An 18,392-nucleotide genomic window follows, 5' to 3' on the forward strand; every position below is an offset into this window, starting at 1 on the left:
TTGTGTGCTCTAGAAACAGGACGCACCAAAAGATGGTGGAATGTTGTTTTTTTTCCATTTCTCTCCGCTAAGAATTTTTAAAAGTTTTTCAGTAAATTATATGGTACAATAAATAGTGCCATTGAAAAATACAACTCATCCCGCAAAAAACAACAAGCCCTCATACAGCGACGTCGATGGATAAATTAAGGAGCTACGATTTTTTAAAAGGGAGTAGGAAAAAACAAAAATGGAAAAAGCAAAAAAGCTCCGTCACTAAGGGGTTAAATATAGCGCACCACCAAAACCAAGAAAAGAGGCCGTTGGTCCAGGAGTTCAGATCTGATCTAATCTTACTTAAGAGTATTGGGTAATAAGCCGAGTATTGGGTAATTAGCCCAGGTATTGAATGTGGTTCCTTGCCAAAAAAAATGAAAAGGAATCTAAGTTCACTTACTAAAGTTTGGAGGACAGATATATTAAGCGCCGCAGATTTAAGTTCAATAGCGTGGAGTATTGGTCCACAGATAGCAATTGGCCGTCATGCAGGAAATGATCTACTCGGAATCTACCTCCCAAAAACCAGAGGCAAAAGGCTTTGCTCTCGTTGCCTGGTGGAAACGCAGGGTTGCCCAATACCAAGAACATAGGAGAGGGTCTGGGGGATATGTCTGCCCTTGCAAATACTTTAGCTGCTATTGACAGCATAGGACTGATTGTGGGATGATGGACCAGCTCTGTAGAAACCTGGTCCTGTACGCAGGGAAGAACCAGAAGAGAAACAGGTGTGGCTACTTGCTCTATGGCGATCCACTGATTAAAGGGCCCAATGCCTGTGGCAATCTACTATACACACCAAATGAGCTGCTTGGTGACATCGAGGAAAATTTGGAAGGCCCATACCCCTTCATTTTTCAGTCTGGTCAAAAGGTTACGGGCTATGCGCTTTGGCTTGTCCGCCCACACAAATTTGGACAGGAGGAAGAGTAACATAGTAACTAGTAACTGGCACTGTGATGGGTCCTTCCCCTCTTTTGGGATAACCGTAATATGAGCCTTTAGGGTTTCTCTGGACATATTGTTTCCCGAGGTAAGAGAATTAAAGGCCAGTATGAAATGAGGGGTCAGGGTCTCTGTATATTTTTTACAGTATGATAGGGTGAGCCCATCTGGCCCAGGAGATTCCCCAATATGGGTCTCCAAAAGGGCAGCGGCCAATTCAGTCTGCGTGATCGGGACCTCCATTGCTTCTATAGCTTCCTGTGGGAACCTACACAAATTTGAATGTTGAAGGTATCTCTGTATATCAGCCTTCCAACAATCCCTGTCATGTTCTGACTGTGGGGAGGATAGCCTATATAGAGCCTGGTAGTATTCACAAAATGCTTCAGTGATCTGTTGGGGTAGATGCTGAGTGCAACCACAGGAAGTGGAAATGTGAGGGACATATGTTCTCGCTGTAGTGGTATGTAGTGCCCGAGCTAATGTGCGACTAGGCTTGTTACCAAATTCAAAAAGTGACATCTGCATTTTTCTAAGAGTCCCCTTCACCAGTTCCAAACAGAGCAACTGCACATGATCTCGAAGCAACGCCAATTCCGTCCCCCTTGTACTATCTTGAGTAGACTTGTGTTTAAGTTGCAGTGCCTGGATCTTATCTAGCAGCCCTCGGAGGTGAGCGCCTCGCTCTTTTTTAAAACGGGAACCGAGGCTTATGAAAAAGCCCCGGATGACACATTTATGTGCCTCCCAGATCATCATCGAATCGACATCTGGAGTACTGTTCTCAAAATATTCTTGCGAAGCCCTGTGGATTTTGCCTAATGTTTCCGGACCATGGATGAGGGATTCATTAAGATGCCAATGCCAGGCCTTATTGTGAGTTGTGGGGAATGACAGAGAGAAGATAAGAGCGTTGTCAGAAAGTGTGATGTGTATTTCTGCCGAGGTCAGTAGTGGAAGGGTCGAGTGGTAACATAGTATGCTAGGCTGAATGAAGACAAAGTCCATCTAGTTCAGCCTGTTTCAACCTCCCTGTTGATCCAGAGGAAGGCAAAAAACCCAAGAGGCAGAAGCCAATTAGACCTTTTGGGGAAAAAATTCCTTCTCGACTCCATAATGGCAATCAGAATAATCCCTCGATCAACCTCTGCCTGTCTGTAGACCCGGCTCAACAACCCGCTGGTCACCTAATGTCTATATCCTGTAATATCATAGTGCTCTAGAAAGTAGTCTAGTTCCCCTTAAACTCCTCTATGGATTTTGCCATCACCACATCCTCAGGCAGAGAGTTCCACAGTATCAATGCTCTTACAGTAAAGAACCCCCCCTTCTGTGCTGGTGATGAAACCTGCTTTCTTCTAGACATAGAAGATGCCCTCTTATTACCGTCGCAGTCCTGGGTATAAACAGATCATGGGAGAGATCCTTTTATTGTCCCCTCATGTTCATAGTTATTTGATCGCTCATTAGCCATCTTTTTTCCAGGGTAAATAATCCCAATTTTGTTAGCCTCTCTGGGTATTCCAGTCGCCTTATTCCATGTATTAATTTAGTTGCCCTTCTTTGAACCGCCTAAAGCACTGCAACATCTTTCCTGAGCAGCGGTGTCCAGAACTGTATGCAGTATTCCATGTGAGGCCTGACACGTGCCCTATATAGTGGAAGAATGTTCTCGTCCCTCGCCCCTATACCTCTTTCAAAAAGCACCCCAAGACTTTATTAGCTTTTACAGCAGCTGACTGGCGTTGGTTGCTCTAGTTAAATCTACAGTCCACTAGTACCCCCAGGACTTTTTTCATATCACTTTTCCCAATCTGTACCCCATTTAGTGTATATTGGTGACATCTGTTTCTCCTACCCATGTGCATGACCTTACATTTCTCCACATTGAACTTCATCTGCCATTTTTCTGCCCAAACCCCCAGTTTATCTAGGTCCATTTGTTGCCGCACAATGTCCTCCGATGCATTATCTTGTATAATTTTGTGTCATCTAAAAATATTGATATTTTACTGTGCAGTCCTATCAGGTCGTTGATAAATAGGCCGCATCCTTTTCAATATAACACTGAACCTTGTGGCACCCTACAAGCAACAGTGGCCCAATCAGAGTACGAACCATTTATTACCACCCTCTGCTTTCTATCTCTGAGCCAGTTCTTTACCCAGATACACACGTTTTCACCCTGTCCGAGCGGTCTCATTTTGTATATCAGGCTATTATGCGGCATGGTGTCAAATGCTTTAGAGAAGTCCAGATATACGAGATGAATAGACTCTCCCAGGTCCAGCCTAGAGCTTACTTCATCATAGAAGCTGATCAGATTGGTCTGACATGATCAACCCCTCATGAACCCATGCTGATGAGGAGTTATTCCGTTGTTCTCTTTGAGGTATTCTTCGATGGCGTCTCTCAGAAACCCCTCAAATATTTTTCCTGTTATAGAAGTAAGATTTACCGGCCTGTAGTTACCAGGCTCTCTTTTGGACCTCTTTTTGGGAACTGGAACCACATTGGCAATGCGCCAATCCAATGGTACAAGCCCAGTCTTGACAGTATCCATAAATATTAAAAATAGTGGCCTAGCTATCATATCACTTAGTTTCCTTAGAACCCTTGGGTGTATTCCATCTGGGCCCGGCGATTTATCGATTTTAATCTTCCTTAACCAGCTCTGCTCTTCCTCCTGTGTTAGATATATAATGTTTTGCAGGGGGTTTGTTTTATTCCGCTGCATCTCATTTAACATTTCTTTTTCATTTGTAAATACACTTGAAAAGAAACTATTTAATAGATTTGCCTTCCCTCTATAGTCTTCTATGATTTCTTCTGTATTATTTGTTAAGGGGCCAATGCTCTCAGTTCAAATCCTTTTAGTGTTAATATAAGTAAAGAATACTAATAGGGTTGTTTTTGCTCTCTTTGGCGATCAGTCTTTCTGCCTCCTCCTTAGCAATTTTGATCTTTTCTTTACATATTTAGTTTTTTTCCCTGTATGATTTTAGCGCTTCTTCGGTGCCTTCTTGGTTTAGTTTAAACGCTTTCTTTTTTTTCATTTATTGCTTCCCTTACAGTCATGTCGAGCCACATTGGTTTCCTTCTACTTGTAGTTCTTTTGTTTTTAAAGGGTATGAACTGCTCCTATGAGGTAATAAGGATGTTTTAAAACTTTTCCTATTTGTTTTCTGTACTGTTAGTTTTGAGGGTGTTGTCCCAATTAACCCTTTCCAGTCCAATTTGTATCCTGGTTTTCCTAGGGGGCTTACTCTTTTTCTGCCGTTATACAACAGCGCTATAAGCTGGCTAAAGCTAGTATTGCATGAGGGGACACGTTGGATAGGCTCCGACAACAGAGAGGCTAGCAATATACAGTAAGAGAACCCTGACGGATGTCTTCCAACATTGAAGCTGTACAGCCTTAAATCATAATGTCTTCACAGGTCAGACAGTGGATAGGAAAGGGTTAATGTTACCGATAGTTATGAGCTGATCAAATTTTGCTTTACTAAAATGTAGTTTATTTGTCGTTCCCTGATGAGGTTTCTTATTGAATGACAGCTGGAAATTCGTTATATTGTGGTCACTATTTCTCAAGTGTCCTTGGACCTGCACCCCCATTATTCGGTCCAGTTTGTTAGTTAATATTAAGTCCAGAGTGGCCCTGCCTCTAGTTGGCTCCTGCACAATTTGGGTAAAGTAGTTATCTTTAAGGCCTCATGTCCATGGAGAAAATCAGGCCCGCCGCGGATTCTCCATGCAGAATCCCGCAGCGGGTCCCTCCTTTCCCGCAGACATGAGACCTAAAAAGAAAAATTACTCACCTGTCCGGACGCTGCGGATGTGCCCTCGTGGCTGGACCTTCTTTCTTTGGCCCGGCGGACATGCTCGGCTCGTCGGCAGCATGCCGTGCGCATGCGCCGTGCACGTTTTTTTTTTTTTCTAAACTCCTGCTCTCCCGTGCTGGAGAGCAGAAATTCAGCTGCGGGTATGCCGCGGATCCGGACAGCTTTCATAGGCTGTAATAGAAGCCTGCGGGAGCCGTCTCCGTGGGAGACCCGCACTGAAGTGGAGCATGCTGCGGGTGTTTTACCGCACACGCAATCCGCACCTCAAGGGCAAATGACATTCGCAGGTATTTTAACTACCTGTGGGTGTCCAATGCATCCCTATGGGCCGTGGATCACGTGTGCGGGAGAAACGCTGCAGATTTTAAATGTTATTTTGCCGTAGACATGAGGCCTAATTGTTCTCAAAAACCTATTACCCCTGTGAGATTTGCAGGCCTCGTTACCCCCCTATTGTATTCGGGTAATTAAAGTCCCCCATAACAATTACTTCACTGCAGTTTGACACCTCTTCTATCTGCCTTAATAGTAAGGTTTCAGTTTCTTCTGTTGCTTTTGGTGGTCTTTAGAAAACCCCTATCAGTATTTTGTTAATTTTTTTTCTCCCTGTATTTCTACACAGAGATTCGATGTGTTCATCTCCTGCCCCTATATCCTCCCGTAGCCCGATTTAACGTACAGACACCCCATCCCCCTTTCAGTGGAGTAGAAAATAATTGACCCTGGAGAATGAATTATGTGGCGGGGAGAAGAATGTATTGTCACTGTTGTTGGGGTGTAGGACCCTCCAGACATCTACCAACTGGTGTCTAATGGAGTATTTTCCTAATCCTGCGGTGTGTGGATAGCATAAGGCTACTGTTACCCCTGGAGGTGTCTGTGTGTGGGTCTAATGGGAAATTAAAGTCTACTCCTAGTATTAAGGTGCCCGCCTTGAATTCCTCCAAGTCCTCCAGGGTTCTTTACAGAAAAGCCACCAGGTTGGAGTTGGGGACATATAAAGTAGCAAGTAACTGGTGTGCTGGTGAGCTTACCTTTGATGAAAAGATATCTACCTTCGGAGTCACAGCGTGTCTGTGTGTGCTCCCACGGAATTGAGTTGGCGACAAGTATAGAGACACATTTAGACTTGGAATCTGGGTTCTAGTTGTAGTAAGTGTTTAGAAATCTGGCATCAGAGAACCCGGAAACCGCATTTCTGCATTTTCTCAGGAACATTTAGGCCCTATGCCTTAGGGGAGCTAACAGTGAGGTCAGAGGAATTTGTAGGCAAAGTCATCGAAGTACAAAATAACCACAAGGTGGAGCTATGTCGATCTATATTAGGGAGAGAGAGAGAAAAAAAAAAAAGATAAAGGCGGGGGAAGGGGGGGGGGTAGGAGGAAGGTGTGAAGAGGGGTGGACACGGGAATGAGTACACAAGGGGGAGCAGACATTAGATACAAGTAACCTAAACTAACCAAAGGTTAGCAACTATGAATTAATCAGGGAACCTGTTCCCCTATAACCAAAGGGCGAAACCGAGGGCCCCTAATACCCTACCACGGGAAATGTAGAAAAGCACTAGGCAAATAAGGCAGCAACAGATCCCAGCATGAGGGGGAAAAAGGCAAAACAAAATTCCCTGCAATGAGAAATTACTGTAAGATCAAATCAAAGTAATACAGCAGTTCTCTAGAACCGCAACTTGTATGACCTATGACAGCAGCTGAAAATTACTGTAACAGGAAAAGAATAACTTTATCTCCCCTGCTGAGGAAAGGGAAATATTTGAACCTGGAGAAATCCGAGACAATGTCCCACATCTGTGAAATGGTCTGTAGAAACTGGAGACAAAGCTGCGTCCAGAAGTCCGAGGCCCAGGAACATGTCAGTGTCACATATTTCTTGGAGCTATTTCTAGTGGCAAGGTTCTGTCCAGGACAGTTATCGCAGGAACCCCCAGAAAGTCGAATGCCCCCTTTAGGTCCCCAGGAGATCTCACCTTGAAGATGGGGTCACGCTTTCGAAGAATCAGATGAAAAGGGTGCCCCCACCTGTATGTTGCGTCAGCCCTGCGTGTTGCAGCTAGTAAGGGACGAATCAGCCTTCGACTGTTAATAGTCGGCCTAGAAACATCGGACAAAATTGTGATTTCAGTGTAGTTATAGCTGACCTGACCCTACTCCCATGCCATGCGCTGAATTTATTCTTTCTGCCTGTAAAAATGGCAGTCACATGGTCATATGGAGCATCTGACAGAATGTCCTCAGAGAGGCCTCTTAATTTAGGATTGCGGTGGCCTCTATTTTCGATATCATCTAGTTGGAAAGTCAGTTCCCTAAGTTGCTTCTGCTGATTTTTGACAGTGAGTACTAGTTGTTGGGGCCCCATCTATGAACTTTCAGTGCTCTGCTCCAGAGTAGTGGCTTGTTCTGTCAGGTCCTGCACAGAGTGGTTAACCGCGGAGATTGCTGAAACATGTTTTTCTTCGATGCGCCGAAGTTACATTTCAAGATCCATTTTTGTACGCAAGGAGTGAATCATGGCCCAGACTGCCTGCAGGGTTTGGTAGTCGTCTAATGGCGGTTTAGGCGTGTTTGGCAATACCGCTGAGTAAGGTGGTAACAGAGTGCAGGTGCCTGGAGTGGAGGTGCTGTTACTTGTGTTTCCCACCAAGGGGGTTGTAGTGGGGAAGATTGGAGCAGTACTGCCTCAACTCTCTTCTCTGTTCACACCTGTCAGGCCTTCATGTGGCTGGTGGGAGCTGCATTCTGTCTGCAGCAACTGATCCTCTTTGTGGCCAGCCAGAGAAGTCTCTGAAGAAGCTGAAGAGTGTGATGGTGTTCCCAGCTGCAGGGCCCTGTCACCCTCACTGACGGTGTCCTATAGTTGCCAGTCCCGGTGTAAGAGCAGGGTTCCTGCGTCCCCGTTGCATTGGGGAGTCTGCTGCGTGTGGTGGTCTGATGCCATGTTGGCAGGGCGCTTCAATGTATTAGCGGTGCCTGTTCCATGCAGGAATTGGCTCAGCGGGGTGCTGCCGACAGGCAGCGGGTCCCCCCTCCATCTTCCTCCTTTTATTATGGCCGGCGAAAGCGGTGTCTAGCTGCAAGGATGGTTGTCTGTGTGGTAACAGAAGCAGAGCTCCGAGCCGCACGTCCTCACTCTTTCAAGCCTAAGCCACACTCCCGACTTTGAATATCGAACCATCTTCAGAACAGAATATCAAAAAATTCAGAGTATCTGGAGGAATTAATGTGCACAATGGATGCTTAGATGCTTGAGATCTATGAGCCCTCAGGCAGCACTGCATGAAAAACAGGCAAGAGTCTGTAATGTACAGCACTGTACAAGCTTAGAAATACTTCTAGAAATCACTGTCTGAACAGTTTGCTGTACTATCCACTAATGCAAGTTAAAGCTGTATCATGCAAAGAAGCAGACAGGTATCCATACTATCCAGAAACACCATTATCTTCTCAGGGCTGAAAGTACTTTAAAATGAACTGAGGCAAAATGGAAAACTACTCTGTAGTCAGATTAATCAAAATTTGAATTTTTTTTTAGAAACCACAGACATCATATCCTGTGGACTCAAGAGGAGAGGGACCATCCAGCTGGTTATCAGCACCCTGTTCAAAAGTCAATCTCTGATGGAATGGGGTTGCATTAGTGCCTATGGCATGAGCAGCTTACACATCTTGTAAGGGACTATCAATGCTAAACAGTATATAGAGGTTTTAAAACAACATATGCTCCCTCCACACGTAGTTTCTTTCAGGGAAGGCCCTGCATAGTTCAGCAAGACAATGCTAAACCACATACTGCATCCATCACAACAGCATGGCTTTGTAGAAGAAAAGTCTGGGTGCTGAACTGGCCGTCTGCAGTCCGCACCTTTCACCAATCGAAATCTTTTCGGCGCATTATGAAATGAAAAATACCGCAAAGACTACCGAGAACCGTTGAGGAGCCAGAATCCTACATCAGACAAAAATCAGACAACATTACTCGCCCAAAACTCCAGCGATTAGTCTCCTCACTTACCATAAGAGGGGATGCTACATGGTGGTAGACATGGCCCTGTCCGAACTTTTGTGAGTTGTGTTGCTGCCATCATTCTCTAAATGAGTTCTTTTAAATGAAGTGTGAAAATGTCTCACTTTCACCTTCTGAAATGTTCTATTGTGAATAAAATTTGGTTATAAAAGATTTCCAAATAGAGATGAGCAAGCACCAAAATGCTCGGGTGCTCGTTGCTCGAGTCGAACTTTCTGCAATGCTCTAGGGTTCGTTTCGAGTAACGGACCCCATTGAAGTCAATGGGCGACTCGAGCATTTTTGTATATCACCCATGCTCCGCTAAGGTTTTCATTGGTGAAAATCTGGAAAACCCAAGAAAGTGATGGAAACACAGAAACGGATAGGGCAGGCGAGGGGCAACATGCTGGGCTGCATTTCAGGTTCCCAGGTCCCACTATTAAGCCACAATAGCGGCAAGAGTGCCCCCCCCCTAACAATTTTTACTTTGGATAAGCCCTCATTAGCAAGGCACACCTTAGCTAAGCACCACACTACCTCCAACTAAGCACAAGCACTACCTGCGGGACACACTGCTGCCTCTTCTCCTGGGTTACATGCTGCCCCCCGCATGACCCTGCGTCCAGAGCGCACACAAAAGTGTCCCTGCGCAGCCTTCAGCTGCCCTCATGCCACACGCTGGCCTCATAGCCACACCACCCTCATGTCTATTTATAAGTGCGTCTGCCATGAGGAGGAATCGGAGGCACACACTGCAGAGGGTCGGCAGGGCCAGGCAGCGACCCTCTTTAAAAAGGGCGGGGTGATAGCCCACAATGCTGTACAGAAGCAATGAGAAATCCAATCCTGTGCCACCTCCGTCAGGAGCTGCAAACGTGGGCATAGCAATGTGGAATCCATGTGCCACACAGTATTCATTCTGTCAAGGTGTCGCATAGCTCAATCGACACTGCAAGGGGAAAGCCGTCTGCGCTCTGCCCCCTACCCAAGTCAGTCAGTGTCTTTGTGCCAGACAGGTCAAACACCGCGATGGGAACTAAGTTTGCACCAACAGCATAGGTGGGTCCTAGGAAACCCAAGACATGAACCAAAAATTGATCTGAGTGGCCAAACATGGCAGACTTGCACCGCGCCCACGACATAGGCCTCGGCCCACAGCTTCAGCAATCCTAGGCAGGAAGCGGACTTTCACTGCACCCAGGACATAGGCCTCTGCGCACAAACCCTCAGCAATCATGGGCCTACAGCGGACTCCAATGCTAGCGTAGCTGTGCACGTCTCATTAGCGCTGTATTGCTCCTGAAGTCTGTCCCAATGCAGTGCCCCGGATAGTAGAGCTAATGTCATATGAAATACAGGTGGGCTTCGGCCCACACTGTATGCCCCAGTCAGTCAGGGGTTTTCTATAGGTAGTCACAGGCATGTACAACTCCGCAATGGGAATTCCGTGTGCACCCACAGCATGGGTGGGTCCCAGGAAGCCACCGGCGGTACATCAATAAATCCCATTGCAGTGCCCTGCACAGCTGAGCTAACTTCAGATAAAGTACAGGTGGGCTTTGGCCCACACTGCATGCCCCAGTCTGACCAGGGTTTTTAATACATAGACACAGGCAGGAACAACTCCCCTATGTGAAGTTCCTGTGGACCCACAGCATGGGTGGCTCCCTGAAACCTACGGGCGGTACATAAATATATCCCACTGCAGTGCCCTGGACAGCAAAGCTAACGTCTGATTACATATAGGTGGGCTTCGGCCAAGAATGTTTTCATTGTTGGAGGAGGAGGGGGATGTTTTTGAGGCAATACGTGTCGTGTCCCCGTGGTTATATGCACTTTACCAGTAACCGCGTTGGTGGGATAGTGGTCGTGACTGTGGATATAGTAGCGCGGTTTTATTTAGTTGGTTTTCGGAATGTGTTCAGGATTAAGTGGGCCGTGGTGGGGGGCTTTCTTATTGTGTCGTTTAAGGTGAAATTCTTGGACTGCCGCCAGATGGACCACTGCGAAAGCATTTGCCAAGAATGTTTTCATTGTTGGAGGAGGACGGGGATATTTTTGAGGCAGTACGTGTCCTGTCCCCGTGTCCGTGGTTATATGCACCTTCCAGTGACCGCGTCGCTGAAAAGTGGTCGCGCCTGGGTACCTAGTAGCGCGGCCTCGCCACCATCATGTCTTTGGGAAGCCTCCGTTTCCACAACCCTGTAACATAGCAGTAGCAGCAGTATAGTCAGACCCCAGTAACAGTTACGTAGAAGCAGTGTGGGCAAAGCAGCAGATAAATATTTCCCTGGCAGCAGTGTAGGGAGAGCATAGTATTGGTAAGATTTCAGCAGTAGCAGTATAGTCAGACCCCAGTATCATTTACGTAGAAGCAGTATGGGCAAAGCAGCAGATAAATATTTCCCTGGCAGCAGTGTAGGGAGAGCATAGTATTGGTAAGATTTCAGCAGTAGCAGTATAGACAGGCCCCAGTAACATTTACGTAGAAGCAGTATGGGCAGAGCCCACCATTAGTTACATTTCTGTTATAGCAGTATAGACATGCCCAAGTAACATTTCCGTTGAAGCATTATGGGCAGAGCCCAGTATTAGTAAAATTACAGTAGTAACAGTATACACCAACCAAGGTAACATTTCAGGAGCAGAAGTATCATCAGACCGAAGTAACATTTCTGTTGCTGAAGTATAGTCAGACCCCTGTAGCATTACTGTGGCAGAAGTATAGGTAGGCAGAACAGAGTTACATTTCTGTAGCAAAAGTGTAGGCCAACCCCAGACACAGTGGTGTAGCATGAGTGCAGGCGAAGCCCATAAAAATTACTTGGATTACATTGTAGGCGAGGGCCCGAAAAATTGGTGTACCGCCAGTACAAATGTACCCCAGAAAAATTGCCAGACCAGCTGTGCGGCGCGAGCACGCTGGAGCGGCACCTTCAACGGGACAGAAGAGGCAGACTGCGCAAGCGCGTCAAATCAAGGCAGAAGAAGGATTCGGTCGGCACCATGGAGACAGGGACGCCAACACAGGGGGGTAAGTATATAACTTCTGTATGGCCAATATTTAATGCACGATGTATATTACAAAGTGCATGTATATGGCCATACAGAAGTGTTTACCTTTACTTTATTCTGCACGACAACACCTTTAACTAGGCCTGGAGGCAGCCCAGTCAAAATAAAAATTGGGTCAGGTGGAAGTTTCAATGCTTTAATGAGAACTGAAACGGATAAATATTATTTAGAAAAGTTATATGAGCCTTTTGGCCCACAGAAAAATTGCCCGTTCGCGGTGATTATGAGAGGTTTCAGGAGGAGGACAAATATCATACACAGATTGACAAAGGTCTTTAGGTAGCGCTGCTGTCCGCTGGTGGAGAAGAGAAGTCTGGGGAAAACCAGGCTTTGTTCATCTTTATGAGTGTAAGCCTGTCGGCACTGTCAGTTGACAGGCGGGTACGCTTGTCCGTGATGATTCCCCCAGCTGCACTAAACACCCTCTCTGACAAGACGCTAGCCGCAGGGCAAGCCAACACCTCCAGGGCATACAGCGCGAGTTCAGGCCAATTGTCCAGCTTTGACACCCAGTAGTTGTACGGAGCAGAGGCGTCACGGAGGACGGTCGTACGATCGGCTACGTGCTCCCTTTGACTCAGCCTGGACTGGGGAGGTGTGACACAATCTTGCTGGGGAGCCATAAAGCTGGCAAAGGCCTTGGAGAGTGTTCCCCTGCCTGCGCTGAACATGCTGCCTCATCTACGCGCCTCCCCTTCTACTTGGCCCTCGGAACGGCGCCTTCTGCGACTAGCGCTGTCAGATGGGAAGTTTACCATCAGTTTGTCCACCAGGGCCCTGTGGTATTGCATCACTCTCAAACCCCTTTCCTCTTTGGGAATGAGAGTGGAAAGGTTATCCTTATACCGTGGGTCAAGCAGTGTGTACACCCAGTAATCCGTAGTGGCCAGAATGCGTCTAATGCGAGGGTCACGAGAAAGGCATGCTAACAGAAAGTCAGCCATGTGTGCCAGGGTACCTGTACGCAACATATGGCTCTCCTCACTAGGAAGATCACTTTGAGTATCCTCCTCCTCCTCAGGCCATACACGCTGAATGGATGAGAGGCAAGCAGCATGGGTACCCTCTGCAGTCGGCCCAGCTGTCTCTTCCTCCTCAGGCTCCTCCCCCTCCTCCTCCTCAACGCGCTGAGATATAGACATGAGGGTGCTCTGACTATCCAGCGACATACTGTCTTCCCCCGCTCCGTTTCAGCCCGCAAAGCATCAGCCTTCATGCTTTGCAGGGAACTTCTCAACAGGCATAGCAGGGGAATGGTGACGCTAATGATTGCAGCATCGCCGCTCACCATCAGGGTGGACTCCTCAAAGTTTCCAAGGACCTGGCAGATATCTGCCATTCAGGCCCACTCCTCTGTAAAGAATTGAGGAGGCTGACTCGCACTTCGCCGTCCATGTTGGAGTTGGTATTCCACTATAGCTCTACGCTGCATATACAGCCGGGACAACATGTGGAGCATAGAGTTCCACCGTGTGGGCACGTCGCAAAGCAGTAGGTGCACTGGCAGATTAAACCGATGTTGCAGGGTGCGCAGGGTGGCAGCGTCCATGTTGGACTTGCGGAAATGTGCGCTGACCCGGTGCACCTTGCCAAGGAGGTCTGACAAGTGTGGGTAGCCTTTCAGAAACCGCTGAACCACCAAATTAAAGACGTGGGCCAGGCATAGCACGTGCGTGAGGCTGCTGAGCTGCAGAGCCGCCACCAGGTTACGACCGTTGTCACACACGACCATGCCCAGTTGGAGGCTCAGTGGCGAAAGCCAGCGGTCGGTCTGCTCTGTCAGACCGTGCAACAGTTCGTGGGCCATGTGCCTCTTCTCTCCTAAGCTGAGTAGTTTCAGCATGGCCTGTTGACGCTTGCCCACCGCTGTGCTGCCGCGCGACACCGACTGCTGGCGACGTGCTGCTGCTGACAAGTCTTGATTGCGAGGTAGAGGTTGCGTTGGAGGAGGAGGAAGGTTTAGTGGAGGTGGCATACACCGCCGCAGATACCAGCACCGATCTGGGGCCCGCAATTCTAGGGGTGGGTAGTACATGAGCGGTCCCAGGCTCTGACTTGGTCCCAGCCTTCACTAAATTCACCCAATGTGCCGTCAGGGAGATATAGTGGCCCTCCGTGCCTGTGCTTGTCCACGTGTCCGTTGTTAAGTGGACCTTGCCAGTAACCGAGTTGATGAGGGCACGTACAATGTTGCGTGAGACGTGGTTGTGCAGGGCTGGGACGGCACACCGTGAAAAATAGTGGCGACTGGGGACAGAGAAGCGCGGGGCTGCCGCCGCCATCATGTTTTTGAACGCCTCAGTTTCCACCAGCCTATAGGGGAGCATCTCCAGGCTGATCAATTTCGCTATGTGGACATTTAAAGCTTGAGCGTGCGGGTGTGTGGTGGCGTATTTGGGCTTTCGCTCCAACGATTCTCTTAGCGACAGCTGGACGCGGCGCTGAGAGACATTGCTGGATGGGGCCGAGGACAGCGGAAGTGAGGGTGTGGGTCCAGGCCAGGAGACGGTCGTGCCTGTGTTGTGAGAGGTGGGTTGGATCTCAGTGGCAGGTTGGGGCCCAGGAGGAGAGGCAGTGGCGCAAGCTGGAGGCGGTGAACGGCCTTCGTCCCACCTTGTGGGGTGCTTGGCCATCATATGCCTGCGCATGCTGGTGGTGGTGGCTCCCCAGCTGATCTTGGCGCGACAAAGGTTGCACACCACTGTTCGACGGTCGTCCGCCGTCTCAGTGAAAAACTGCCACACCTTGGCCTCTGCACAGTGGCTTGGCGCGAAGGGTTGCTTTGGGAAACAGCTGGTGCATTATTTGCTCTGGCCCTGCCTCTACCCCTGGCCACCCCACTGCCTCTTCCAACCTGTCCTGCGGCTGTAATTCCCTCCCCCTCTGAAGACCTCTCCTCAGTTGGCTTATCACACCAGGTGGCTTATCACACCAGGTGGGGTCAGTCACCTCATTGTCCAGCGGCTCTTCCTCCGAATACTCTGTGCGCTCCTCCCTCGGACTTACTGTCCTTACTACTACCTCACTGATAGACAACTGTGTCTCATCGTCATCCTCACCCACTGAAAGCTCTTGAGACAGTTGCCGGAAGTCCCCAGCCTCATCCCCCGGGAACTTTCCAAAGGTTGGGCATCGGTCACGACAAACTCCTCCGGTGGGAGAGGAACCATTGCTGCCCAATCTGGGCAGGGGCCCGAGAACAGTTCCTGGGAGTCTGCCTGCTCCTCAGAATGTGTCATTTTCATGGAGTGAGGAGGCTGGGAGGAAGGAGGAGCAGCAGCCAGAGGATTCAGAGTTGCAGCAGTGGACAGCGCAGAAGACTGGGTGGTCGATAGATTGCTGGATGCACTTTCTGCATTCCACGACAGGACCTGCTCACACTGCTCATTTTGTAATAAAGGTCTACAACATGGACCCAAAAATTGTGATATGAAGCTGGGGACCCCAGAAACTGTCCTCTCTCCTACTCCCGCCGCAGCCGGCTGCGATTCACCTGGACCAGGAACTCGTCCTATGCCCACACCCTCACTTGGGACTCCGCGTCCTCGACCGCATCCACGTCCTCTACCCCTACCCCTACCCCTCAGCATGCTGAATTAGGAATCGAGCAGAGACAGAGCGGTGTAAAAATGTTTGTGAATTAGGAAAATTTGTGGTTTCTTGGCGTACACGTAGAGACAGACTGAGCCGAGGCAACGCAAAGTGCGGACAGAAAAATATTTAAATGAAGGCTGCACTTAGGCCTTGCTGTGCACTATGCAGTTTGGATGGACGTGAAGTCCCACAGGCCACGCAGGCAAATGCACTGGGTCACCGGTAGCCGTAAAAAGGATTTCTTTTTTAAATCTCCTGTTTTTTTCTAGGCAATGCAGGCTGAGGCTATGCAGTGTGTATTGCACTTTTAATGTATGGGTGCCTGACACACCATGCAATTGTCAGACAAGACAGCACACGTATAACACAGAGCGGCGTAGAAAATTTGTGGTTTCTTGGCATACACTTAGAGGCAGACTGAACTGACGCAATGCAAAATGCGGACAGAAAAATATTTAAATGAAGGCCACACGCAGGCTCTGCTGTGCAATACTGCGGTACTACAACTCCCAGCAACCACGGAGTTAAATGCACACGGTCGTAGGTTGCCCTAAGAAGAACCGTTGGGGTCCTTGTAGACAGGATTCTACACTACCACTGTCCCTGCCTGACCAATACTGCCCCTATACTCAAGTACAGCCTGCAGCCTGAGAACGCTATAGCCTGCATGCCCGATATACATAAAAAAAAAAAATGTGCAAAACTGCTCACAGCAGCCACAACAGTAATGCACTAGGTGAGCTGTGGCCCTAAGAAGGACCGTTGTGGTTCTTGAAGACGCTAACACTGTCCCTATAGCAGCAACAGCACTTTCCCTGATCTCTCTTAGCGTGTGTCTGCGGCGAGCCGCGGGCGGGGCTGATTTAAATACTCAGGGGTCACTTGATCTCGCCAGCCACTCACTGCAGGGGGGTGGGATAGGGCTGGAACGTCACAGGAGGAAGTTGTAATGCCTTCCCTGTGTTTCTATTGGCCAGAAAAGGGCGCAAATTTCTCAGGGAAGGAAATGTAATTGAGTAGAGTGCCGCGTGGTGCTCGTCTCGAGTAACGAGCGTCTCGAACGAGTATCAAGCTCGGACAAGTGCGCTCGCTCATCTCTATTTCCAAATCATTGCATTCACTTTTTCTTTACATTTATTTACATTTTACACAGTACACAAACTTTTTTGGAATTGAACTTAAAAATCAGACAGCCCCTTTGTGTTTTATCATCCCATTTAAGGGAATTTCTGTGACTATGATGTTGATAACTTATCTTCAGGCTAAGGCCATTAATGTCAGATTGATGGGGAATGACTCCTCACACCTTGCTGGCCAGATGTTTGAAGGGACTGCAACACTCGGGTGAGTCTGCGGCCTCTTCATTGTAAACCACGCACAGTGCCATACATTGTCTTGCAGCTGTTAGGATCCACAGCCACCGCACAAGGCATAGTCTAATCTATCATTGTATGGAGTGTTCCTTTAACTATATACCAGTTCAAAGGAACTGAAAATGTCTTGGATTTCTCACTATTTTCAGACAGCTCCGTACATTGCACAGTGGTCCAGGTTGGTACTGCAGGATGAATCCTATTGAAGTGAATGGGACAATTACAGTGATGTACTAAGCCCGTGCAGTGATGTATATTACAGAATCATGCCTGTTTTTCATGCAGTGCTGCCCGAGGGCTCGTAGATCCCGAGCATCCAAGCTGCCCTGTTCCTTGTGCACATTAATTTCTCCAGCTTCTCAGAATTTTTTGATATTATGCTCTGAAGATGGTTGGATTTTCAAAGTCTTTGCAATTTTAGGGTTATTCAGACGTGCGTATATCGGCTGGATTTTCATGCCAGGCTAATATACGCTATCCCTCCCCCTCACCATCTCTCTGCTTCTCTCCTCCCCTCAGAGCGGTTTGCAATGGGAGTGGGCCGGAGGGGGCACCCCTCCGTCCCCTCCCATTGCAAATGCAGGAGTAGAGGGTAGAGGCAGAGAGGTGAGAGGGGATTCCTTACATGGAAGTGTATATCGGCCGGACGTTAAAAACGCCGGCCGATATACGCTCGTGGGAATAAGCCCTTACATTAGTAAACATTTTTCTGAAATTGTTCCACAATTTTTAGATGCAGTTTTGCACAGATTGGTGAACCTCCAATTATCTTGGTTTCTAAGAGACTCTGCCTCTCTAACATGCTCTTTTTACACAGTCATGTGACTTAGTAAAACATTGACCCTCCGGCTGTTTCTCATTAGTACTTCACCAGCTTTTTGCTACCGCCGTCCCACCTTTTGTAAGATGTGTTGCTGCCATCAATTTCTAAATTTGTTAATTTTTTTAAATGAAATTGAGTGAGCCCCTTTGACTTTATAGAGTAGACCGTAGAAAATGAAGGTTAGCAGCTTCAAAGGCAAAATACCAAAAGTCAGAATGCCTCCCCCTCCCATAGCTAATTCATAGCTTACTGTGCATAAGGCTTTATTCACACAAACATTGTCCAATCTTGGTGCGCGAAAAACAGGCTGATTGTATTGTGTATGTCTGTGTGATATCAACCTGTGTTGCATGCGGCAGTTTTTTGTGTTAGTGTGATTTTTTTTTTCTGGTGCGCAAAAAAACAAGTGAACGCCCACAATTTTTCTAGAAGTGCTCAGGAATGATCACTAAAAAACAGCAAAAACACAAATGTCCCTATTCTCCTTTCTGGGCGGAGTCTCATCTACAAGCAGTTTTGAGGGTGCGTTCCCACGAACGTATATCGGCTCGGTTTTCACGCCGAGCCGATATACGTTGTCTTCATGTGCAGGGGGGGGGGGGGAGGCTGGAAGAGCCCAGGAGCAGAAACTCAGCTCCCGCCCCCTCTCTGCCTCCTCTCCGCCCCTCTGCACTATTTGCA

General features: G+C 48.0%; 1 protein-coding gene across 4 annotated transcripts in view; it reads right to left on the minus strand.

The window, feature by feature from the left end:
- Nucleotides 1-18,392, minus strand: part of ENDOV (endonuclease V) — a 165,435-nt gene that overhangs the window by 82,196 nt on the left and 64,847 nt on the right. The window contains exon 8 of one of the 4 annotated variants that reach the window (XM_066587955.1): nucleotides 17,029-17,087. The exons of the other annotated variants lie outside the window; for them this stretch is intronic. Within the exon in view, the coding sequence (XP_066444052.1) occupies nucleotides 17,034-17,087 (54 nt within the window). The 3' untranslated portion in view covers nucleotides 17,029-17,033. The remainder of the gene's footprint in view (nucleotides 1-17,028; nucleotides 17,088-18,392) is intronic. 4 annotated transcript variants of the gene reach the window in all.

The sequence above is a fragment of the Eleutherodactylus coqui genome, chromosome 13 (assembly GCF_035609145.1).
Source record: "Eleutherodactylus coqui strain aEleCoq1 chromosome 13, aEleCoq1.hap1, whole genome shotgun sequence".
Lineage (NCBI taxonomy): Eukaryota > Metazoa > Chordata > Amphibia > Anura > Eleutherodactylidae > Eleutherodactylus > Eleutherodactylus coqui.